The 25,940-nt window shown below is 39.2% G+C and overlaps 2 protein-coding genes across 2 annotated transcripts; one reads left to right on the forward strand and one right to left on the reverse strand.

Annotated features, from left to right (window-relative positions):
• Positions 1-351: 351 nt before the first annotated feature.
• LOC104227432 (uncharacterized) lies at positions 352-2,957 on the reverse strand. Its single transcript, XM_070173595.1, has 4 exons — positions 2,906-2,957; positions 2,108-2,217; positions 1,233-2,060; positions 352-1,149 (listed from the first exon to the last, which is right to left on the reverse strand). Exons 1-4 carry the CDS (start codon positions 2,955-2,957, stop codon positions 352-354), a joined length of 1,788 nt encoding a protein of 595 aa, XP_070029696.1.
• An 11,698-nt stretch (positions 2,958-14,655) lies between these two features.
• LOC138890228 (uncharacterized mitochondrial protein AtMg00810-like) lies at positions 14,656-16,264 on the forward strand. The gene is made up of 3 exons (XM_070173596.1): positions 14,656-14,838; positions 15,560-15,704; positions 15,798-16,264. Exons 1-3 carry the CDS (start codon positions 14,656-14,658, stop codon positions 16,262-16,264), a joined length of 795 nt encoding a protein of 264 aa, XP_070029697.1.
• The last annotated feature ends 9,676 nt before the right edge of the window (positions 16,265-25,940 follow it).

Genomic DNA, 25,940 nt, shown 5'->3' on the forward strand with positions numbered 1-25,940 from the left:
CTGTGCACACAAACATGACTGCAAATAGAGCAAAAGAGCAAGACATTCATAGCAAAGGACGGGATATTCATTAATTTTGGAAATAAACAGGGAGTAGTTCCAGTTGTTACATAATCACCCATAAAATAAAACAACAAAAAAAGGTACCAGCCATTAAAACATATCTAAACACAGGAAACCAAAACAGAGAATAGACACTTTGAACTTGACACTGGGAAGGGAACGACTTTAAGGAGCACTGGAAGGGGAAACATTTGAAGCAAAGGAAGAAGCAAGGGTTCTGAAGAGGATGTCCATTCGAGCATTTGGTGACACCTGCTAATTAAGCAACCTCTCCTTCATGTCCTCAACCTATTTCCGGAGATCAACGTTTTCCTTGGTCAGACGGGCAACCTTTGTGCCTTGTGAACTGCTAGAACCAGGTGCCTTCGTGGCCTGACTAAGCTGACCTTCGATAATGGCATTCCTTGACTTCAACTTCCTTATCTCTTCGGTGATAATATTTTGAGCTTCAATCAGTTGAGAGATAGTAGAATTACTGCCAACCCCTTCTCTCTTATCAATGCACTCACATTCTTCTAAGTTGGTCATGGAGAATGATTGCTTGCGAGTTCCCACTTTAGTCTTTCTCAAAGGGACTTTGAACAATTCAAATACTTTAGTGAGTAGGAGCCCATAAGGAAACCCATGATTACCATCCATAAAATCTGCCACCTTCTTCATATGCTCTATCACGAGACAAGTCAGGTTTATAGTGGTGCAGGCATCCAATGCTTCCCTGAGAAACAAGTCTGCTCTTGACGTAGTGGAATGTCTCTCTGCATGTGGGAGCAGAACTTTGTTCACCATTTCAAATATAAGTATGTACACTAGAAGGAGGGCCTTCTTGTGTACCCGTTCCCCTTGCTGTACTGCATTATCCTTCAATATGGCATTTCGGAAGTTTTGAGAACAGGTCCCCTCAATGGAGGATATGCCACCAGTAGGCACTCCAGAAATGGTTCCCAATACAACCTCATCAATCACAAAGTCAACACCATTTACATTTATGCAGATATTTTCATCCTCTATTGTGAAAAAGTTAGCATAGAAAATACGCACCTCTACCTCATACACTTTGGGACTCTCATTTGTGAAGAAATGTGTCCACTGTTGAAATTCACAGATCTCAACCAGTTACGCATCCCTGTCGTGTCAAGAATATCGGGGGCAAATGTTCTGCCCCACAACACCTTCTGATTTCTCAGATTTTTCCTTCCTACATCTTTGGTCACTCCAACCTTGGCCTTCTTGGAGGAACCAGGTTCCTTATTGGCGCCAGCCTTCCTTTTCACTGACTTTCTCACACTTTTCCCTTTGTCTGTAGACTTCTCAGACACCTTCTCACACACAGATTTCTCAGACCCCTTCTCATCAGACTCTTTCTCACCAGACTTTTTAGTCACTTTCTCACCAGACTCTTCAATCCCAACATTGCTAAAATCCATCACACTCACAGATGACTCCTTCCTAGATCTTAGAACAGTAGGTTTCTTGGAGGACTTACGAACTAAGGAATCGTGTTCCTCATTCACCTCATCATCAATGTCAATAACAAATGCTGGAGGCACTACTTCCTCATTCACAAGCTTTCCACCCTTCACCAATCTCCTCTTCTTCTTTTCTTCTTTGTTTTTCTTTAGAACTGATTCAAGAGCCTCCTTCTTTTGCAACCTAGTAGTAGTCCTTTTATTAGTGGGCTCCTTGGGAGGTGTCTTTCTACTCCTAACACTAATGAAGCTTGCAAGAGCCATATTGTCATAGTCTTCCTCATTGTCTTCATTCTCTTCCTCAGATAGAGATCTCATTTCAGGAGGAACAATAGTCAATGGTTCAACATAGAAATGAGGAGTGGGAGCGGGATTAATACTGACCTGGGGTTCTTTTGGAGAACATGGGGTTTCAGTCCAAGTAGGAGCAGAGGGATCCTCTTGGGCGGAGGGATCAGGTCTCTCATGCGGTTCCCTAGTAGTACTTTCAGGTGCCAAATTATCGATAGGCACCAGTTCCCTACCCTCTACCTATAGACTATTATCTTTCCCCTGAGACCCATTTGTTTCAGACACACCCTTATAACCACCAACCAACTTCCCTCGGCAACTATTGACAACATATTCTCTATAGAATCTTGTTCTTGTAATCCCAAAGCAAACTCAAAAGGCACAAGAAGAGTATTACCTGTAGAATCGACAACATTCAAATCAAGGCATAGGGTAGTCATTGATGATTCATCACCATTACGAAAAACATCTTGTTGTATCTCAGAACTTTCTTCCACTGACAGATTAGAGACCTCCTAATTTTCTTCTCCCTCTACTATTTCCCCCTCGGCCATTTTTTTGGAAAGGCATAGGGAGAGGTCGTAGTCACAAACCTCTTAGGACTCAAAGTTTTGCAACTTTGATGAGAACTAGTACTTGAGTGGGTTGGAGAAGAGGCAGTGGATGGTTGGGAATCTTGCTTAGGGTTTGGACTGAGTGGCACAGGGATCGTAGACTCTGTCACTGGTGCTTCAATAGATGAATACAAAGTGGGGACGACGCTTGGAACATTTTTGGCTTCAATATTCTCAGACATGGCGGAGTGTAGTGAGAGTTTATGGAAGAAGAAAGTATTTGGTTGTTGAGGAAAAGGGGAATTTTGGCTTGTGATGTGAACAGTTATGAAAGTGACAGTGTTTGGATTTATTTAAAAGGGGTGAGGGACCGGTTAGGAATGAGTACCAATTTGTGGGTAGACGGGTTGCTTCATAACAGGTAGGACACTTGGGTTCAAAATGGGAAAAAAGGAGAAACTGACATTTAATGATGTGGCACCATTTTAGCTGTTAAAAATTTGTGCATGAGAGTACATAGGAACTACTAACCTGTGTCAAAGGAACTAGGTTTCTTGGCAGATTTTGTAAATGCGAGCCCCATCCTTTGACCAAAGTGTAATATCATTATCTACTTGTTTGCTCTGTAATCGTTATGCGTGTCTACCTGCAATGGTATAGAGATGAGTTAGACTTTGCCAGAAAATACTTTTTAGTTATTTTACTTGTTCATTTCTTTCATACCCAATCATCGAGGGACCATGTCCTCAACTTGACTTTATCAACCCTAGTGCCAAGCGATTCTTTTCCAAGTTCTCTCTGCTCAGTACTTTGGGGAAGATATCTATAATTTGATCTTCTGTGCTACAAAACTTTATGCAAATAAGCTCTTATTCAACATTGTCTCTGAGGAAATGATGCGCACATCGATATGTTTTGTTCTCTTATGTTGAAATGGATTCTTTGCCATGTTAAGAGAACTAGTGTTATCACATAGTAAGGGTACACAATAAGAAAATACACCAAAATCTTCTAGATGTTGCTTCATCCATAGGAGTTGAGCACAACAAGAGGCAACTGCCACATATTCAGCGTTTGCAACTGAAAGAGCCACAAAGTTTTGTTTTCTTGTACCCCATGAAATTAGACATGAACCCAGAAAATGTGCCATGCCAGAAGTGCTTTTCCTATCCACCAGATAACCAGTATAATCTGTCACACCTCTTTTTTCCCACACAACCCAATTACAAGGTTGAGTTAGGAGAGTTTTTCCAATTAAAGTGACGTTTTGAAAAGGGATTATTTATTATTTATTATTTAGAGTCGCCACTTGGCATTGAGTTTTGGTGTTTCAAGTCACCTTTTTATTTGAATCCCTCATCAAACGGAAGATTTCACTCCTTATTTATGGTCTATGAAAACAGAAGATTGAGTAAGAAATTCTGTTGACCGAGGGGAATGTGTGAGGCACCCCTCGAGTCCCGTGGTTCTAGCATGGCCTCTTCTATTGACTAATGTCCTGCTTAAATCAAATTTTTAGCTATTCTTGTATTTTTGATTATGGTTGTATATTACCACTTCACTTAATTTATTATATTTTATTAATTTTGTGGACCTAGATGCGATACGCACACAAGGTATTTCTTTGAAGTTAAATGTTAAACCAAGGTATAGAAGGTACACATGGTTAAAATATAATTATTTAAATTTAAAGGCATCGAGACACGAGAATGCACACTTGACCCTTTTATTACTTAAACATAACAATTCAAGGTTCGGGTTTGATCACATGGGCTGATATTTTAAAGTACATCTAAATTTTTTCTAGCATTTTAAAATTACTATTCCCAAAAAACTAGTTTAAGATTGCTTGCGAGGTCATGGATTATGGCTAAGCACTTGTGAAACAGAATGTAAATTAGTTACGAAAAAATGAACTAGCTTGTAGCCTCGTTGAAATGCTTGCAAAGCAAAGAAGAAAGAAAATAAAGCTCAATCACAAGCTATTCTAAAACACGTTGATTCCAAATCTTTACTTAAGCTTAAATAAATTGCTAATTGTGATCATAATGGGGGTGAAAATCATAAGCAACTAACACAGTATCTGATTTTCTGTAACGACCCGATCGGTCGTTCCAAGAGTTTTAGCCCTATTTCCCCCCATTTCTGCTTCATTTTGTGTGATTTAGCTCTTTTATGTTGTGTTGGGTTGGTTAGATCAGGTTAGAAATGATTTTAGAAAAAAATGAGACACTTAGTCTCTTAAGTAGATTATAAGTTGGAAAAAGTCAACCGGAAGTTGACTTGTTATTAAATGATCTTGGAACTTGGCTTTTATGATTCAAATAGCTTCGTGAGGTGATTTGGGACTTAGGAGTGTGTTCGGAATGTAATTTGGAGGTCAGTGGTAGGTTTAGGATTGAATTGGCGAAATTGAAATTTTGGTGCTTTCCGGTTGGTAGTGAAATTTTGATATCGGGGTCGGAGTGGAATTTTGGAAATTGGAGTAGGTTCGTTTTATCATTTGTAATATATGCACAAAATTTCAGATCATTCGGAGGAGGTTTAATAGACTTTTTGATCGTTTGTGGAATTTGGAAGTTTCAGAATCCTTAGGCTTGAATCCGAGGGTGAATTGGTGTTTTGGCGTTGAGTGTTCTGAGGATTGGTACAAGTTTGAATAGTGTCATATGACTTGTTCGCACTATTGGTTGAAGCCCCGGGGACATTGGGATGATTTCAGATGGTTAACGGGAAGGTTGGAAATTTGTTGGAGCAGCTTTAGTTGCTGAGTTTTCTGTCATGACCGCACCTGTGGATTTGGAGACCGCAGGTGCGAGCTGCAGAAGCAAAGGTCAACTATTTGGACGAGCACCGCAGATGCGGAAGGTATGTCGCACCTTCGAGCTCGCATACACGGAGATTGTTTCGCAGGTGCGGTAAGGGAAATTAAATGAAAAACCGTAAAAGCGGTTGGATAGTCGCAGAAGCAGTCCCGCAGGTGCGGGAAATGGACCGTAGGTGCGGTATCGCTGGGCAGAACATATAATAGATGCCTTCGCAATATTTTGCTAAGTTTCACCATTTTTGAAGACGGGAAGAGAGCTAGGGTTGTGATTTTTCAAGGAAATCGAAGGGTTTCAGTTGGGTAAGCTTCTTAAGCCTTATTATGGCCATTTATCCATTGTTTAGTCATGGTATTAGTGGAAAATTAGGGAAGAAAGTTGGGAGATTAGGGCTTGGTATTGGAGACTTTGATTAGGGATGTGAGGGGTTGTTTGTGGTCGGATTTTGGTGTATTTGATATGTATGAACTCGTGATAGTGTAAGGATTCTAGTTTTAGAAATTTTATCGGAATCCGAGACGTGGACTCGGGAGTCGGGTTTGGCCAATTTTGGGAATTTTGAGTTAAATTGATAATTTTCGTATGAGTTTTACTCCTTTAGCGTATATTGATGGTTGTGTACTGATTTTGATTAGATTCAGGGCATTTGGAGGCCGAATTGAGAGGCAAAGGCCGGGCTAGAGTTTGGCTTGGCTTGAGGTAAGTAATGCTTCCAAACTTGGTTCTGAGGGTTCGAAACCCCGAACTGTGTGTTCTACGATTACTATTGAGGTGACGTTATGCCAAGTGACGGGCGTGTGGGCGTGCACCGTGATAAATGCAGCTTGGATCATTCCATGGCGCCGCTTAGTGACTCTTTTATGCTGATATCTGTGTTATAATTATGTGGTTAAGTTAATGAGTTGCAAATCATGCTAATTATTATGTTAAGGCTTCACGCCAACACTGTTGAGACCCGAGAGGCCGTTTCTTGCTATCATGTCATTAGCTTCATTTATATTCTATACTTAGTCCTGTTCATGCATATTACATTATGCGTCAGTCTCGATTACTGCTATTTGACATATCATATCATTGTTCGGGCTTGTATCATGACTTTTTTTGCCTGTGTGTGTGAGACTAGAGAGTATTGATTGAGTGAGGCCGAGAGCCTGATGTTGATTGACAATATGGGATCGGGCTGAACGCCGCAGCGAGATGTTGATCATGCCTTTGTTGGCATTGATATAGCGCTTGGACTCAGAGAAGCCCCTCCGGAGTCTTTACACCCCAAGTGAGCGCAGTTGATGATATTGAGGGATGGATCTTCCCTGGACATGGATCTTGTCCGAAGTATTGGTATGGAGATGGATTTTCTCCACGAGGCTGGATTGGCCTGTTCCTCGGTACTGGAGACTAATAGTCTGTTAGTTTATATGAGTCCACCAAACTATAGAGTACCTGGTCCTCTATGAGATGATGCTTAGAATGCAGTAAAGATTGAAAGTAAAGAAGGCAAGAGATTTTCTACGTGGAAAAATCCCACATAAAGGGATAAAAAAACCACGACCTACTCTTGTAGGCTTTTAACTCTACTAACTTGCAATCTCCCTATTACAAACCACTTTGCAAAAACCCTATTGCAAAGGCTTCAAACTAACTTGTGATGCAACCACCACAAGCCACTCTATAACTATCCTAGTTACAAAGACTTTAAACTTATGACTATCCCTAGTCATAACATAAACTCAGAAGTTTACAAATTTTGGTTTGTTCCTAAGACAACGCTTCTAAAAAACCAAACTAGGAATTACAATGACGAAGAAATAACAAGATTACAACTCAACTACTGATGTACATAAACTCATTAAGAAACTGATCCTTAGTGGAGTTGTCTTCATGTTCTTGACACACCAGTGACTTCAATGCCGGATGAATACTTTTGTTTCTTGAGAGAATATCACTAAATGCACAAAGAATGGTGTGTCTCGCACTAGGTTGTTTTATCACAAAAGTTAGCATAATGGATAGTGATGTCAACTCTTGATGTACGCTTCTTCCCAATGAGAAGTGACTGATGTACTGTCTGCACAGCCACTTCTGGGTAGTTGCGTTCCAACTGGATAGTGGACTCTGTACTTCTATCAGGACACACCAACGGACCAGGTCCTAGTTGTGTTCCTCTTCTGTGACAGTTGCTAGATGGTTACTTTCTTCTGCTACGTTCCAGCTGTGTATTTGACTTGTACTTCTGTCAGAGAACGCAAAAGAGAGCATGTCCCTGTTGTGTTTCCCTTTATATTGATTTCGTATAGTCACTAACTTGTGCTTGTGTCGGAGAACCCTAAGGGACCAGGTCACCAGGTCCCTATTATGTTCCTCCCTATGGTCGTTCATCCATTTGGTAATTTTCAGACTTCAACCAGGTCACATGAAATGTATACCCTGTGGGCCAGGTTCTCTATCTGGTTCTTCACGACAAGTTTGTTAGATCATCAAAACATAAGAAACATAAGGCCAAGACATTGAAAACCCATCATAGTCTGTGATGTATATATATATTCCGGGATGGATCTTCCCTGGGCCTTGTGAGCCATATACGGTACCGAGTGGTTGTGAGGTTATCATTATTATTACCAGGAGATAGATCTTCTCCATAGGCTGGATTGGCCTTCCTCAGTACTGAGTGACTACTATCAGAGATGTATATATATATATGGGATGGATCTTCCCTGGGTCGTACGAGCCATATACATTATTGAGTGGACGAGCATTGAGTTATTGGGCACATGAGGTACTTGGCATAGTGCATTTCATACAGTATGTGCATTGGAATGTAGATGTAGCGGAGTTATACTCCTTTATCATGTTCATACTTGCTCTATTTCCCTGTTATGAGCTGTTTAATTAACTGAAAGCATGCCTACTTTTCTGTACGATATTCCTGTTTATCTTATGAAGAGGTTGAGTTCGTCACTACTTTTCAGTCCATAGTTTGGGCTTGTTACTTACTGAGTTGGTGTACTCACGTTACCCCTTGCACCTTGTGTGTAGATCTAGGTATCTGTGGTCCTAGTAGCAGCCGTTCATCGAGGTCGCAGGCTATGGAGTTGCTGAGGTATCTGCATGGCGTTCGCAGGACTTGGCTCTTCTTCTCATTTCCAGTTGTATTTTTCTGTTGGTTCTTAGACATTTTGATAGATTATGTATTTATCTTAGACGCTCATGACCTCAGTGACAACGTGGTTTTGGGACAATTGTATCGTAATATAAATCTTTCCTTTATGTCTTAAACGATTTGTTTTAAAAATGATGGAAGTTTTCCGTAAATGATTTTTAATATTTACACTGTGGTATTGGGTTGTGTTGGTTTGAGGCTGTCCTAGGTCCATGTTAGGCGCCATCACCACGGGTTGAGTTTGGGGTCGTGACAAGTTGGTATCAGACCCTAGGTTACATAGGTCTCACGAGTCATGAGCGGGTTTAGTAGAGTCTCGCGGATCGGTACGAAGACGTCTGTGCTTATCTTCGAGAGGCTGTAGAACATTTAGGAAATAAACTTCACATTCTTGAATTCCTATCGTGCGACATTGATTCAGTTTGAAGCTTAGCTCCTTGAATTCCTTCCACGTATTCGTGTGCGTGCATAAGCGCTCAGTATCAGCTGTGCATTGACAGCTTGTGATTCCCTGATTGAAGGGCGAGATATGATTCCTGTGTGCTGATGTTGGGCAAGTATGGAGGACTTGAGGCCAGAATTTTTTTGTAGCTTGAGCACTGAGGTGTTGATTGTGTGAGCACGTGCTTCTGGATTTATATGTTCGGTAGTGTCCCTATTAGTGGGAGTGATGACCGGATGGCTATGTGATGAGTATGATGTGACTGCGAGATGTCTTCATATGATTTGAATGTGATGAGAAGGGTCTACTTGAGGATAGAAAGAACCATTTGGTGCTTGATTTCCCTCGTGACTTGATGTGTAGCCCGAGTTAGGGTGTATTGAAGGATCTTTTCATGTTGTTAGTTAGGGAGTGAGGTGGATTTTATGTCGTGAGATGAGTTCAGACTTAGGAGGATTTGGTGATTGCGTGATGTTTATGGCGATGGAAAGGTATAAAGAGAAGCTAGTTTGAGGCGGAGCAGGTGGGTTATCTCCCGCGGAGTGTTCTGAAGTGGTGTGATCCCTATGTTGTTTGTTGAAAGTCCTCTTTTACCAATGAATTATATGTGCTGCAGTTTGAGTTTGGATCGCGTATGAGGGTTGTCTTGGCTATTGCGAGGATGAATGTGATAATTGCAGACGATTTGAAGTACTAGATGGTTTGCGTTGCACGAGCTTATGAAGGAGTTAATCTAACCTCACTATGGTATTATGGCAATAATAGAGTATGGGCATTGTGAGTTTTGTGTGTTTGGATCTATGGCTTTGAGCCAAGTGGGGGAGTCCGCTATTGATTAGTTGATTGCACGGTTATGTGTTGTATTGGTTTTAGTTTGAGGTATATTAGTGAATAAGTTGTGGCTTGTAGGGGTTGAGACCGTGGATGGCTTGAGTAAAAACGTTTTTAATAAAGGTTATGTCATGCTTTACGGGCGAATGAGAATCACGGAATGACTTGAGTTGTTAATGGTGAAGGATGTACGGAACATAGAACAAGAATTTATTTGGTTGCATTAAGGTGGGGTTACTTCCATAGATGTTGCTGTTCTAATGAGGCACAGGTCGTTGGGTTCATTTGATCAGTCTAATTGAAACTTGATTAGAGTGGATGACTCCCGAGAATGGTTTTAAAGGATTCAAGACTTATATGTAATAATTGGAGATCTTCATTATGGGTATTTGGCTGGAAACTGAGGTTTATATTGGAGGGTGTCAAGACTTGTGGCATTTCTATATCATTATAGATTCTACACATCAGTATTAGGAAGGTAAAGGTAATGGCGTTAGATTCGCAGGAAGTCTCTTCAGGGTAAGTATTTTGAATGTGATACTTTGGGGAATATTTAAGAGAGTATTCAGTGGCTTATGAGCCATAGATGGTGCAGTTTCATGCTTGAGTCTTGTGTGGCCAGTCTAGATTGAGCATTGCGGTATTATGGCAATGGGAGATATTAATTTGAAGGAAATTTACAAGTAACTTGGATAAATAGGACAACTTGTGATAGGTTTTCAATATCTTTGACTTATGTTTTGATGATCTAACAAACTGTGTCAAGAACCAGATAGGGCACCTGACACACTTGGACTATACTACAAGTTAACGGATTCCACTAAATATGGACTGCTATAACATTAGGAGATAGGAAACCAAACAAGGACCCAATACCCTTGTTTTTCCCTCATAGCAGTACAATGTCAATTGGACACAACTTGAACCGATGTGACCGCCTGCACTGCACTGTTTCTAATGCCCACTTATTCCTTGACCAACTAAAGCGCTTACATCATTTCAAGTGATGTCATCAAGGTGTAACAACAATGAGTTTATATCAAAATATTACTTGAACATTTCTATTTCTCATTCAAGCCTTTTGCAAAATAGAGAAATTAATTCTTACAAGCTTGAAGAACAAAGATAAACGCTACTACGGACCAGTTCCTAAAGTTAGTATTTTGTTGTCCTTAGTTGAGTTGTAACTTTGTGATTGTTCTTATTATATCTCCTAAATTTCTTAGCCAGAAGCGTTGATTAGGAACTCTCTTATAAAATCCGTAAACTCTCTGAGTTTATGTTGTGACTAGGTTTAATCATAAGTTAAAGTCTTTGTAACTAGAGAGTGACAAAGTGGCTTGTGGTGAGAGTATCACAAGTTAGTTAAAGTCTTTGTAACTAGAGAGTGACAAAGTGGCTTGTGGTGAGAGTACCACAAGTTAGTTGAGTTAAATTCTTTGTAATAAAGTTATTACAAAGTGGCTTGTAATAGGTGTTTGCAAGTTAGTGAAGTTCAAAGCCTACAGGTGTAGGTCGTGGTTTTTGTCCCCTTGAGTTGAGATTTTTCCACGTAAAAATCCTGTGTCTCATTTACTTGCTGTTTTTATTAGCATTCTCAGAATAACCTCATAAAGGACCAGGTACTCTACTGTTTGGTGGACTCATACAAACTAACAATTGGTATCAGAGCAGGTTCCTCCTATCAGGCTAACACCTAGGAAGCATCCTTATGGTTGCTCCACCAAATTTTGAAGAAGGCCAATCTAAATACCGACCCTCAGGTTCAATGGACAATACTATAGGTGGTGGAAAACAAGAATGCATGATTTTATCATGGCTGAGGATTCTGAGTTATGGGATGTCATATGTGACGGTCCTTATGTTCCAACAAAGGTACTGGAAGAACTTCCATTTTCAATGCCAAAAACCAGTAAAGATTACACCGACATAGACATGAAAGCTTTGGAGAAGAATTTTCGTGCCAAGAAGATTCTGGTATGTGGAATAGGACCTGAAGAATATAATAGAATCTCAGCTTGCGACACTGCTTAGGAGATATGGGAAGCTTTGTAAACAGCTCATGAGGGAACCAACCAAGTAAAATAGTCTAAGATTGATATGCTCACTACTGAGTATGAACTTTTCAGGATGAAGGACAATGAATCTATTCAAGATATGCACACAAGATTCACTTCCATCATAAATGAGTTACACTCACTTGGTGAAACCATTCCTAGGAACAAGCTAGTGAGGAAAATCCTCAGTATTCTACCTAGCCCTTGGGAAAGCAAGGTGAATGCCATTACTGAATCAAAAGACTTGTAGGAGCTGACCATAGAGGAGCTGCTTGGGAATCTAAAGACCTACATGATGAAGAGGAAGATAGACAGTCAAAGAAGAGAACCAAAAAAAGAAAGAACCTGGTACTCAAAGCTGATAGCAATGACTCAAGTGAGGAAGATAGTGTCATGGCTTACTTGACCAAAAGATTTCAGAAGATAGTCAGAAGAAATGGAGAAATGCTAAAAAGGGCAGCTCTAGCAAACCAAAAAACCATGATATCTGACATAAGTGTGGAAAGCCTGAACACTTCATCAAAGACTGTCCTCTCTTGAAGTAAGATTTCTCCAAGAACAACCCTGAAGAAGCAGCAACGAGGAACCAGTTCCTTTTGAGGACTTCAAAAGAAAGAGATCTGCTGACAATGGGGTAAAACAGGCTCTTGCAACATGGGGGGATTCCTCTAGTGAGTCTGAAGATGAAACTGATGCTGGTGATAATGGCAGTTGAAGGCAAGGAAAATGAATATGACTCAACTTTTTGCTTTGATGGCCCAATCAGATGATGATGAAGACAAGGACAACAAAGAGGTAAATTTCAGGGATGTTCAGAGAAATCTGAAATCCTACTCTTCTAAGAAACTCATGTCTTTAGCTAATGTATTGATTGATTCCTATCATAGTCTTGTGGAGGATAGGGATTCCTTGACCTTAGAACTAGGAGAAGCTGAATAAAACAGAGATGACTTAGTGACTGAAGTTATTGACCATAAGGAAACCATTAAGAACTTCAGAGAAGAAAGAAATGATCTCTTGGCAGTAATTGCAGACCTAAGGGAAACAATAGAGAGACCAGAGACTAAGTCCAAACCTGGAAATTTTGGAAAAAGAAAAGAGATAGTCAGTGAGGAACACACTATGCTTGAAAATGATTTGAAAGTTGTGAGAACTAGGATGTGTGTTGAAACTGAGAAAAACAATCACCTTCTAACTGATCTGGAAAGAGTAAAAAATGATCTTGAAAAGTCCCTAAAATGGACCTGTTCCTCAGAAACTATCACTGCCATGTACACTAATAATGGTGTAAACAGGTAGGGAATGGATTCCCAAAGGAAGAAAACTCCTTACAACCCTCACAGTAAGTACGTCACTGTTTCTGATAGCTGGCTTTGTACCCACTATGGGAACAATGGGCACTTCAAAGAAAATTGACAGGCCAGGGTTCAACCTGTTCAGAAAAACAAAGTGTTTGCTGAAAAAGTGACGACAACATAGGGACCAGGTTCCACTCACAAAAAGTGCACATTACCTGCATGGACTAAGAGAGCTCTTATTCATCCTCTTGCCTATTATAAGGGACCCAAACTTGCTTGGGTTCCTAAAACTAACTCTTGATCTTCTTGTGCAGGGAACCGTGAAAGGAAGCGGTCAATAATGGTTCATGGATAGTTGGTGTTCAAAACATATGACTGAGAATACCATGGACTTTCTTTACTAAAAGCACTGCAGGGAGGGAGTATATCCTTTGGCAATAGGAAAAAGGGGTACATTCTTGGAGTTAAAAAAGTCGGGAAGTCAGTTACTCATTCTATTGAAAATGTGTACTATGTCAATGTCCTTAATACAGTCTCTTGAGCGTCTCTCAGATCTGTGATAAAGGAAACAAGGTAGAATTCTTGTCCAAGATATGTACAGTTACTGATCTATTAACTGGTGAAGTGGTACTTATGGCCAAGAGATACAAGAACATCTATGTTGTGGATTTTGAGTCCTTACAAAGTGGTGATCTGAGTTGTCTGAAAGCTATTGATGATGATACTGAATTGTGGCACAGAAGACTGGGGCACACAAGCTTTTCTCTTCTGAACAAACTAATTCAGAAGGACCTGGTCCATGGTCTACCCATGTCAAAGTTCAAAGTGCAAAAAGTTTGTGATGCTTGTGCTAGAGGAAAATATGTGAAGTCCACTTTTAAGTCTAAAAAGGATGTGAGCACCTCAAAGACACTTGAGATTCTGCATATGAACCTATGTGGTCCTATGAGAGTGCAAAGTAAGGGAGAAAAAAGATACATTTTTGTGATAGTGGATGACTACTCCAGATTCACATGGACCCTATTTCTTAGAACTAAAGATGAAACCTTTGAGGTGTTTGTGGCCTTTGTGAAGAAAATCCAGGTGAAGATGGAGTCTAGAGTAGCATGCATTATATCAGATCATGGAACAAAATTTGATAATGTCAAATTTGATGAGTTCTGCAATGAAAATGGTATTACTCACAACTTTTCAGCTCCCAGAACTCCCCAGCAAAATGGAGTAGAAGAAAGGAAGAACAGAACTCTGGAAGAAATGGCAAGAACAATGCTAATCGATAGTGGAATTACAAATAACTTCTGGGCTGAAGCGGTCAACACTGCCTGCTACTTGGTGAACAAGTGCATGATCAGATCATTCCTGAACAAAACACCATATGAGTTGATGAATGGAAGGAAACCCAAGATGAGTCACCTAAGAACATTTGGGTGCAAATGCTATGTTCTCAATAATGGAAAGGATCAGCTTGGTAAATTTGATGCCAAGAGTGATGAAAGAATATTTTTGGGCTACTCTTCTTAAAGCAAAGCGTACAAAATATACAATAAGTGGACTCAATGTGTTGAGGAAAGTGTTCATGTTATTTTTGATGAGTCTTATCCATTCTATGAGAAGAGTGTTGAAGAAGATCAAGATGGAGAACCCTTACTAGTCCCTGTTGAAGTCATTGACATGACAAATGGAAAGACAGATATGATGAGCCAAATAAAAGAACTGAGTGAAGACAATGCTGCCTCATCTTCAATGGAACCAGGTAATCCAATTACAACCACTGAAGTTGAAGAAAGAGTGGTTGATGCAGTTCAGGGTACTCCACTAGCACATGAGAGAAGAACACAGGAAAACCAGTCAAATGTACCCACATTCTCTATCAATGAACCTTAGACTTCTAACTAGAGACACAAAAGCTCACATCCTCTTGACAACATAATTACCCCTCTATATTCCGGAGTACAAACCAGATCAAAAGCCAGAAACTCACTCGCCTTCTTAGCCTTTCTCTCCCAAATAGAACCCAAGAATATCAAGGAAGCCTTGACAGATACAGATTGGATTACTGCAATGCAAGAAGAGTTACATCAGTTTGAAAGGAACAATGTCTGGCACCTAGTATCGAACCATTATAGGAACTAAGTGGGTATTCGGGAACAAGCTTGATGAACATGGAAATACCACAAGAAACAAGGCCAGGCTAGTGGTTCAAGGCTACAATCAGGAGGAAGGGATTGGCTATGATGAAACGTTTGCTCCGATCGCTCGCATGGAAGCTATTAGAATTCTAATCACTTTTGCATCTCATATAGAATTCACCTTGTTCCAAATGGATGTCAAAAATGCATTTCTGAATGGACTTCTTAAAGAAGAAGTCAATGTGAAGCAACCTCCAGGGTTTGAATATCATGAACACCCTGAATATGTGTTTAAACTAGACAGATCACTGTATAGGTTGAAGTAGGCTCCTCGAGCCTGGTATGAAGGGCTGTCAAAGTTCCTCTTGGAAAATAGCTTTAAACGAGGGAAAATTGACAACACCTTGTTCCTAAAGAAATAGGGAAGGAACCTGCTCATTGTTCAGGTCTATGTTGATGATATCAATTTTGGGGCAACAACTGATTCTCTGTGTGAAGAATTTGCAAAACTCATGGGAAGCGACTTTGAAATGAGTATGATGGGGGAACTGAATTTCTTCTTGGGTCTTCAAATAAAACAGTCCATAAAGGGTACATTCATTTGTCGGCAAAAATACATCAGGGAGCTCTTGAAGAGGTTTGACATGGAAGCTTAAAAGGTGATAGACACTCCCATCGCTATAGCCACTCGACTGGACATAGATGAAACTGTGCCTCCTGTGAATCAAACCATGCATAGAGGCATCATTGGGTCTCTTCTCTATCTCACTGCCAGTAGACCTGATATTGTCTTCAGTATGGGGCTATGCGCAAGGTTTCAATCAAATCCCAAGGAATCTCATTTGAAGGCTGCCAAAAGAATTCTGAGATATCTTAAAGGAACACATGACCTAGTTCTTTATTATCCCTCAGGTGACAATTTTAATCTCATTGGATATGCTGATGCAGACTATGCAGGTTATCTTTTGGATAGGAAAAGCACTTCCCTAATGGCTCACTTCCTAGGTTCATGTCTCATCTCTTGGGGCACAAGGAAGCAAAACTCAGTGGCTCTTTCAATAGTTGAAGCAGAATATGTAGCCGCAACATCCTGCTGTGCTCAACTTTTATGGATTAAGCGGAAACTGGAGGACTTTGGGGGTACTCACTGAGAGTGTGCCCCTTCTATGTGATAACACCAGTGCACTCGACATGGCTAAGAATCCAGTTCAACACAAAAAGACCAAGTATATTGATGTGAGGCATCACTTTCTGAGGGACAATGTGGAGAAAGGGTTGATATGTATGAAATTTTGTAGCATAAAAGACCAAATTGCAGACATCTTCACCAAGGCATTAAGTAGGGAACACTTTGAAAGAAACATAGTGAAGTTGGAGCTTTTAAAGCCCAATTGAGAACCTGATTCCTCATTGTTTGGGTATGAAAATCACTTTCCAGGAAAACTGTCTAAAAGTGTTTTCTGGCCATGTCTAACTCACTTCAATATGCATGATGAGTATAGAAGCTGTAGATGAAGTGCATGGATGATAAAAGAGGATTGATAATTTCAAATAACAGGTCAAGAACCTGGTTCTTGTACCAAAGGTTAGTAGTTCTGTGCATTCTTTAATACACATCTTAAAAAGGGTACAAAACCCAACTGCCATGTCATCCAACTTTTCAGACTCTGCTGTCACGTCTCTTCACTTCAAATCGTTCCATCTTCCTCTAAACATTGCACTTCTCCACGCCCAACTGCCGTTTCAGAATCGGTTCCTATCTCTCTCTTCATAATTATCCATTCTTAATAAAAACCCCCCTCTGTTCTCCACAAACCATAAGTCCTCTATTAGAACTCCCCAAAGCATATTCACTCCATCTTTCCATGGCTGATACAAACTTCGACCTCCCTGCCTCAGTCATACTTGTTACTGAAAAACTTATGGAGTCCTTTATCCCTTCGGAGTCTTTTATAACCACTCCTACTCCCCCTGCTGAAATCACACCTCACCCAAATTCTCCATATCTTTCTAGTTCAGAAAACACTAAAAATACTGATTCGTCCTCTCTATCTTCTGAGATACCCACTAATCAAAGACAAAGTGGAGAATAAAGTAAAAGGCATGAGATCGGAGAGGGTTCCGCCATCGTTGCTGCAGATTTCATGGTGGCAGTAGTGCCGATTGAGAAAGACAATGTTGTAACCATCTTTGTGGTATCTGCTGATGGTGTTCTTCAGGAGATAATCACTCAGAAAAATACGGTACAGGGTATGGGGGAAGAAGGAGCTATAGTGCCAGTTGAGGACGCTGCACTAGCAGAAGCTACTAGGCTCTCACATGAGGAACCTGATCCCTCTTTGGAGGACCTAGGTTAGGGTTTTCATTCCCAAGACAGTTCTGCTCCTGCAGTTGATGTTGTGCCTCTGGACATTCAAGCTCCTGATATGAGATCCAGTGATTAGGAGGATCTAGATAACCTGGCTCTCGATGCGTTCATAGTTAAGTGGAAGGTTGTGTCCACTCTTGAGTCTTCCACCAAATGACCTACTACCAGGTTGCAAGTTAAGGTGGCCTACGACTCTGCCATTAAAAAGAGAAGAAAAAGAAGTAAAAAGAAAAGGAGGAAGCTGGTGAAAGATAGTGTGCCTGTAAGTGATAAGGCGATCCCTATGGTAGTCGTGGAAGAGGAAACACCAGTTGAACCTGGTTCACTGGTTAGAAGGTCTCAGAAAAAGAAGCAGCCTGCTTCAGTAGAGAAGGGTTCAACCTCTAGCTCCAAGTTGAAAGATGTTGTGAGTGAGTTCTCGATGTCTGATGAGGATGTGTTAGTCAAGTCCAAGGGAAAAGAGAAATCAAGTGGTGGGAAGTCCAACAAACGAAAGTTTGAAATTATTCAGGAACCTGGTTCTGTAAGGAGGATGAGAAGTGAAGTCAGCCTTGGTTTAGAATGCCTGAGGCACCAAAAGGTTTTGTTGGGTCGCACGTTTGACCCAGCAATTTCTGAGATGGCTGGTATGCGACAAATTCTTGAAATGGTTGAGTTTCAATGATGGCAGCATTTATTCCAAATAGATGCACCTAAGGCATATGAGGATGAGGTACAAGCTTCTTTGCTAGCCTCTTTCCCGTTGAGACCAACCACATCTGTGCTTTGGTGAATGGAGTAGATATAGTGTTCGATGTTAAGTTGCTTGGAGAAATTCTTAAAGTTCCTACAGTTGGTGTGTCTAGTGTAAAGGATGTGTGTCAGTTTAACTTTAGAAATGCCGTGGTAAAAGTCAATGCAAACCAAAAGGGGGACCAGATCCATAAGAAGGCGTTACTCCCTATCTATCAGCTACTTTTCAAATTGGTCAACAAAGTTCTACTGCCTCATGCTGAGAGGAGGTCTGTGACTTCTAAGTCTGACCTGTTCTTGATGAAGCAACTGGATAACTTTACTCCTATAAGCCTGCCTACTATTATAATTGAACACATGTAAAAGGTAGCCACATTCAATGATGGTAATTATGGCCTTCCCTACGGATTTTTCTTACGCGAGTGTTTAAGTTCTTTGAGGTGCCTCTAGGGCAGAGCAAGTTGGGGACTAAGAAGCAGACCTTCTCACAGACAACATTGGAAGGATGCGAGTGCATAGAAAAGAATGGGGGAGTAGGAAGTACATCAACCATCTCACAGCTCATTAATGTACAAAATAGTGCAACTGAGGCGATTCGTCGGTGTAAGGCTAGGAATGCCTGGAAGGTCAGCAAGCCCAAGGGGTTCCGGCGTCAAATGATGAAGTAGTTCATTTGACAAAAGAGAATGTTGATCTCAGGGCACAAGTAGAGAACCTGAAAGTAGAACTGCTCAATGAGCAAAAGTCGGCCAATGCCCGAATAGACCTTGTTCTCCAAAAACTTGCTGCAGCTTCCAAGCCCTCTACTCCTAGTGCCCCCTAAGTATCCCTTCAGTGACCAGTTTTTAGAAATGTCCTTTAAGTTTTTTTGTTTTGATTGGCAGATGTTTTGTTTTCTTTTTTGATGTGGTTAGGATGAAACAATACTGCTCCCGTCTTAACAATCCAATGTTGCCTTTGCTTTTTAAGCTAAGGCATATAAAATTTTCTATCTATATCAAATCTATCCTCTTTTGTTATCTCATTGCTTGTATTTTATGACTCTCTTCTCTATCATGTTGTGTGCACATATGTGGCATGAGTTAACTCGACTAGACTTATTTATGTTGTGTATCTGCTTGTGTCTTTTTAATGATGCCAAAAGGGGGAATATATGAAAAAGAAAGAATGTTTCAAATAGGAAGATATAAAGTCAGGGGGAACACTTATGAGTTCATGTTACTTTATCTGGTTCTTCTTACTCTAAATACACATTATCTGTTTAAGTTTTTCATCATCAAAAAAGGGGGAAATTGATAAGTTTTCAATATCTTTGACTTATGTTTTGACGATCTAACAAACTATGTCAAGAACCAGATAGGGGACCTGACACACTTGGACTATACTGCAAGTTAACGAATTCCAGCTAAATGTGGATTGCTATAACCTTAGGAGATAGGAAATCAAACAAGGACCCGATACTCTTATTGTTCCCTCATAGCAGCACAAAGTCAATTGGACACAGCTGGACAAAGTAAATAGTCAATTGCCTGCACTGCACTGTTTCCAGTGCTCACTTATTCCTTGACCAACTAAAGTGATTACATCATTTCAAGTGATGTCGTCAAGGTGTACCAACAATGAGTTTATATCAAAACATCACTTGAACATTTCTATTTCTCATTCAAGCCTTTTGCAAAACAGAGAAATTAATTCTTGCGAGCTTGAAGAACAAAGCTAAACGCTACTACGGACCAGTTCCTAAAGTTAGTATTTTGTTGTCCTTAATTGAATTGTAACTTTGTGATTATTCTTATTGTATCTCCTAAATTGCTTAGCCAGAAGCGTTGATTAGGAACCCTCTTGTAAAATCCGTAAACTCTCTGAGTTTATGTTGTGACTAGGTTTAGTGATAAGTTAAAGTCTTTGTAACTAGAGAGTGACAAAGTGGCTTGTGGTGAGAGTATCACAAGTTAGTTAAAGTCTCTGTAACTAGAGAGTGACAAAGTATCTTGCGGTGAGAGTACCACAAGTTAGTTGAGTTAAATTCTTTGTAATAGAGTTATTACAAAGTGTCTTGTAATATGTGTTTACAAGTTAGTGAATGATAGTATCCTAGGAAGCTCAACTCTATTCAAGGACAAGGATGACGCTTTCGAATCTCAAAGATGACCTTTAACAAGATGTCAAGCTAAATAATTACAAAAACAAGGTCATTAGACTTCAAATGCAAATAAAGAAGTTATTAATTGGGGGAAGAGCTCAAGGAGAAAGGATGTGAATTGGCTAGGTGATAGCATCAAGGACAAGGATAGAGTTTTGGAAGCTCCAAGGCCATATATAAGATCTCAATCTAAAGAGTTGCAAACTAAAGTTGCTAGACTTCAATGGCAAATAAAAAAGCTTTTAATTGTGGAGGAAGAGCTCAAGACCAAAGGAGATTAATTGTCCAAGTTTTACAATTATATGGTGTTCCAAAATTGAAGTCCAAGAGGAGGAAGATTGAGTCACCAAATCAGCCCTTGAAATCCACCAAAAAGGGCTCAAAATAAGTTTAAAAAAGGTCCAAAAGGGGGTGTTTCAAAAGGAGCCCAATTGGAATCCAAACCAATGACCCAAATTAGTTGTTTTAAGGCCCAAATCTACCCCAAAGGATCTTGGCCGCCCCTCATCTAATTTTAATGGCTTTTGTTACCTTTTAGGAGCCCCCTACCTAAGTTTGATGGCTATTGTGATCCTTAGCAGCCCCTACCTAATTTAGATGACTTTTTAGCAACTCCAACATTATTTTAAGGGGTTTTACTCCTATAAATAAGGAGTTCTTCTCATTCATAAAAAACTACATTATTGATTAAGTATATCATACTTTGAGAGTTCTTTTGAACCTTTGTTACTTGTGCTTTGAGATTTATCTTTCAACCTTTACTAGTTCATAGTTCAAGGTAGTAAGATTACTTCTCTTTTGTGATATCTTTGATTCCTTTGTGGTATTCTTAGAAGGCGATTAATACTAGTTATTAATTGTTGTCTCAAGTTACTCGTAAAGCGGTCAAGATCTGAATCTATTGTTTTGATTTGCTTTTAAGTAAAGGTGTTTGATTTCTTCCATAAATCAAGACGTTGTTACTTTGATCTTGTCCAGGCTATAGAACTTGCGTTCTTGGAAGTTCTTGGAAATTCTTTCCTTGAATTTTCCCATATCCTTTATTTTCATCTCTTTAATTCTGGTTGTTCAATTCCTTGTTGTTATTGGTTCTGCATTTACATCTCAAATTCTTACTCTAGTTTGGATTCCCGACCTAGTTGCTATCAAGTGGTATCAGAGCGGTTCTATCAAGATTTCGTTCTTGATAATTCTTGGGATTTGTTGAGTACTAACGGTAAAGAAAAAAAACGAATTTAAGAAAAACAAAAAAGATGAAAATTAGTTTTTAGAAAAAAAAAATAGAGTTGCGTGCTCTCCGGGTTATTTCTTTTGTATCTAATTTGTTTCCAAAAATTAACAAAGGAAACAAGAAGAGGGGATCCTAGATTTTTTTACTCTTTCTAATCTAAATATATAATCCTTTCCTTTTGGTTCGCGTCTTGTTTCAACCGAGCCTAAAAGTTCTAGGATTTGGTTTGTCTTTCATTAGTTCCCCAAAAATCTGAATTTTACTACTAAGAACTTCATACGAGTTGGGTTTAATTATAAATCTACAAAGTATTTTGTTCAAAGGTTATTTCGAGAGAAAAAAAGGGGTAAAGTGTGTGAGAGAACAATTGAGAAAAAAAACAAAGAAGCCAAATTTGAGAGATACATATTTCCTTTAATATATGTCAAGATGTTTCAAATAGGTAGCTACAGTGGAAGGAGTAGATCTATGACTCAATAACTTGAAAGGTCGATATTACAATATATCGAATGGAAAGAAGACAATGGTAAAGTTATTTTTCAAACGAGAGCTAAAGTGATGTCTACAATTTATACCCTTAGAATTGACAAAGCATTTGACTATAACTTAATTAGCACTTATATGGTTGAGAAATTGAACTTGCCTTGTGTTGAACATATTGATCCCTACATATTGAAAGGAGTAATGGTAGATAAAAGAGTGTTATTACCATTCTCTATTGGAAGGTATGAGAATGTGATTTGGTGTGATGTCATTCCCATGAATCGTTTTCATATCTTGTTGGGAAGGCCATGGTATATCTATAGAAGTGCTTCATATAGTATCGAAAAAAATAGATACTCTTTTGAAGTTAATGGGAAGAAACTAAGTCTTGGGCCTTTGACTCCCTCACAATTTTGTGAAGATGAAAAGATTGTTAAAGAGAATATGAAAAAATACGAGAGAGAAAAGAATGAGAGGAGTAAGGGAGTGCATGTTGACATTCCAAGAGTGGGATTGTCTTGAGTAAAAAGAGTGGGATGTCAAGTGAGGTAAACAATGATCTTGAGAAAAAAGAAAAGAGAGAAAGCAATAAGAGAAACAAAGTCTGTGAGGGAGAGAGAGAAAAACAAGATAGATTGAGTGAATGAAAAGAACTCTTTAGTGAGAGAAAAGAGGCTAAGGGTGAGGAAAACATTAGTCTTGCGATAAAAGCCAAATAGAGTGTAAGCAAGAAAAAAGTTTCTTTACTTCCTAACCCATTAACTCTTTCTTGTTTTAGTTCTTGTGATTTTGTGCATCCACGTGATGAAATACCTTTTGAAAGGGGTGGTGAGGCGCAAAAGATGGTGGCAAAAGATCCACTTGGATTCCAACATAAATTCGGCAATATCAATTCTTGTTGGATGGTGGAAGACAAAAGCTTGATGAAATTCTTTGTTATTAAACCTTTTGACTATTTCGATTCTTATTTACAGGGTTATGACATGGAGTTGCCTAAAAGCATTGCTAAGTTGGAGCCATTGCATAAAAGAATACAAGGTGATGATGTGCCATTGGTAAATAAGTCCAAGTATGGTATGTATAATTGGTTTATTTGCATTCTTGGTCTTTCTAGAACACCTAAGGTATTTTTGGTGGTAATGAATTACACTCTTATTTCTTATGTTGGTGACTTTATAATTTTTGTAGATGATGATATTTTGATGCACATCAAGTCATTAACTATAATATCTAAGTTAAAATGCAAGAGTAATTCGCTTCCTTTTGAAATTATGTATGACATAGATGATTACTTATTCCAACTTGGTGGAAAAAGGCATGAAATTTATGAGAAGAGGCTTGCGAATGAGTTAAATATTTCTTCTTATCTTATTCAAGTGGCTAATGAGTTTTCATATGCTAAAGTGCTAGAATGTGATCTTTGTTGTGTGATGGGGAGTCATTCTTCAAGTCATGTTCATTGTAAGCTTGTAAAAGTATTTGTTTCTAGTAAAAAGGATATGCATGATTGTTGTAACACTGGTGATCAAATACTCTTTCATGTAGAGGAATCCATGAGATTTGTAATTGTAGATAGTAGTGTATATCATGAATGTATCTTGTTTGATACATGTGGTAGAGGTACTTATATTAAATGGATGTGTAGTCACTCTTTTATAATTCCTTTGTCATGTATACTTATGGACTGCCGTACCGACAAGATTGAATTGCAAGTTCCATTGCATGGTGCATCTAAGAGAGGTTTTTATCGTATTAATCTAGGTAGACATAAATTTTATTGGGATGATGATGTCCATATTCTTTATAAGGGAGTATTTACACCTATTAGGATTGATTGGGTTAAATGGACACATTGTCACTATCTTGTTTTATTCTTACTATTTTTTCAGATTAGTGGATACCATTTACTAGTGCGTGTTTTCTTTTTATTGCAAGGTAGAAATTCGAGGATGAATTTTCTTCAAGAATAGGGGAATGATAGCATCCTAGGAAGATCAACTCTATTCAAGGACAATGATGAAGCTTTCGAATATCAAAGATGACCTTTAACAAGATGTCAAGCTAAAGAATTACAAAACAAGGTCATTAGACTTCAAGTGCAAATAAAGAAGTTATTAATTGGGAGGAAGAGCTCAAGGATAAAGGATGTGAATAGGCTAGGTGATAGCATCAAGGACAAGGATAGAGTTTTGTAAGCTCCAAGGCCATATACAAGATCTCAAGCTAAAGAGTTGCAAACTAAGGTTGCTAGACTTCAATGGCAAATAAAGATGCTTTTAATTGTAGAGGAAGAGCTCAAGACTAAATGAGATGAATTGTCCAAGTTTTATAATTATATGGTGGTCCAAATTGAAGTCCAAGAGGAGGAAGATTGGGTCACCAAATCAGCCCTTGAAGTCCACCAAAAAGGGCCCAAAATAAGTTTAAAAGAGGTCCAAAAGGGGGTGTTTCAAAAGGAGCCCAATTGGAGTCCAAACCAATGGCCCAAACTAGTTGTTTTAAGGACCAAATCTGCCCCAAAGGGCCTTGGCCACCCCTCACCTAATTTTGATGGCTTTTGTTACCCCTTAGGAGCCCCCTACCTAAATTTGATGGCTATTGTGACCCCTTTGCAGCCCCTACCTAATTTAGATGACTTTTTAGCAACCCCTTACGTTATTTTAAGGGTTTTTACTCCTATAAATAAGGAGTTCTTCTCATTCATAAGAAACTACATTATTGATTAAGTATATCATACTTTGAGAGTTCTTTTGAACCTTTGTTACTTGTGCTTTGAGATTTATCTTTCAACCTTTACTAGTTCATAGTTCAAGGTAGTAAAATTACTTATCTTTTTTGATATCTTTGATTTTTTTGTGGTATTTTTAGAAGGCGATTAATACTAGTTATTAATTGTTGTCTCAAGTTGTAAAGCGATCAAGATCCGAATCTATTGTTTTGATTTACTTTTAAGTAAAGGCATTTAATTTCTTCCATAAATCAAGACGTTGTTACTTTGATCTTGTCAAGGCTATAGAACTTGCGTTCTTGGAAGTTCTTGGAAATTCTTTCCTTGAATTTTCCCATATCCTTTATTTTCATCTCTTTAATTCTAGTTGTTCAATTCCTTGTTGTTATTGCTTCTGCATTTACTTCTCAAATCCTTACTCTAGTTTAGATTCCCGACCTAGTTGCTATCAGTGAAGTTGAAAGCCTATAGGTGTAGGTCGTGGTTTTTGTCCCCTTTGAGTTGGGATTTTTCCACGTAAAAATCCTGTGTCTCATTTACTTGCTATTTTCTTATTAGCATTCTCAGAATAACCTCATAGAGGACCAGATACTCTACTATTTAGTGGACTCATACAAACTAACAACTTGGTAGTAGGCCGGATCGGCATGGTAAGAGATATGATTAGTTCTTTGGGTGCTTATGAGATAATGTGTTTCTATAGGTGTTTCGTGGCAATGCTCTTGGTTTTTTTGGTGGCTTGCGTGGCCTGGTTGAGTTAGAAGGATTCACTTCTGACGGTTTGGTTTTGTGCAAATGGGATTCGGTGAAATCTTGATGGTTTCTACCACGGTTAGAGATGTATAATTTCTACTGGATTAAGGAGCATGTGAGGTATAGCAATTTCCTTCTAGATTGGATCAAATGGAATGTTCTTGGCTAGTGGAGTACGTAGTTGCTTGTGGCTTCGGAATTGATTATGAAGTTCTCATATTTGTCATTGTCACGCCCAACCTCGAGAGGCGCGACCGGCGCTCAATCAAGCAAATCCAACTAAGCAAGCCTTATCAAACACTTCCTACCCAACTCGATACGAATAAGGAAACCATGCTTTCATTCATTTATTTAGACGAGGAAAGATAGTGCATTCTACAATGTTAGTT

This window comes from Nicotiana sylvestris, chromosome 4 (assembly GCF_000393655.2).
Source record: "Nicotiana sylvestris chromosome 4, ASM39365v2, whole genome shotgun sequence".
In the NCBI taxonomy this organism is placed as follows: Eukaryota; Viridiplantae; Streptophyta; class Magnoliopsida; order Solanales; family Solanaceae; genus Nicotiana; species Nicotiana sylvestris.

Coding starts and splice junctions, on each gene's coding strand:
- LOC138890228 (XM_070173596.1), top strand. CDS start 14,656: ATGACAAATGGAAAGACAGATATGATGAGCCAAATAAAAGAACTGAGT. Junction 14,839..15,559: donor CACAGGAAAACCAGTCAAAT/GTACCCACATTC, acceptor CTCATTGTTCAG/GTCTATGTTGATGATATCAA. Junction 15,705..15,797: donor AATAAAACAGTCCATAAAGG/GTACATTCATTT, acceptor CCATCGCTATAG/CCACTCGACTGGACATAGAT.
- LOC104227432 (XM_070173595.1), bottom strand. CDS start 2,957: ATGGGGCTCGCATTTACAAAATCTGCCAAGAAACCTAGTTCCTTTGAC. Junction 2,218..2,905: donor ACCTAGTTCCTTTGACACAG/GTTAGTAGTTCC, acceptor TCGATTCTACAG/GTAATACTCTTCTTGTGCCT. Junction 1,150..1,232: donor AAAATCTGAGAAATCAGAAG/GTGTTGTGGGGC, acceptor GAATTTCAACAG/TGGACACATTTCTTCACAAA.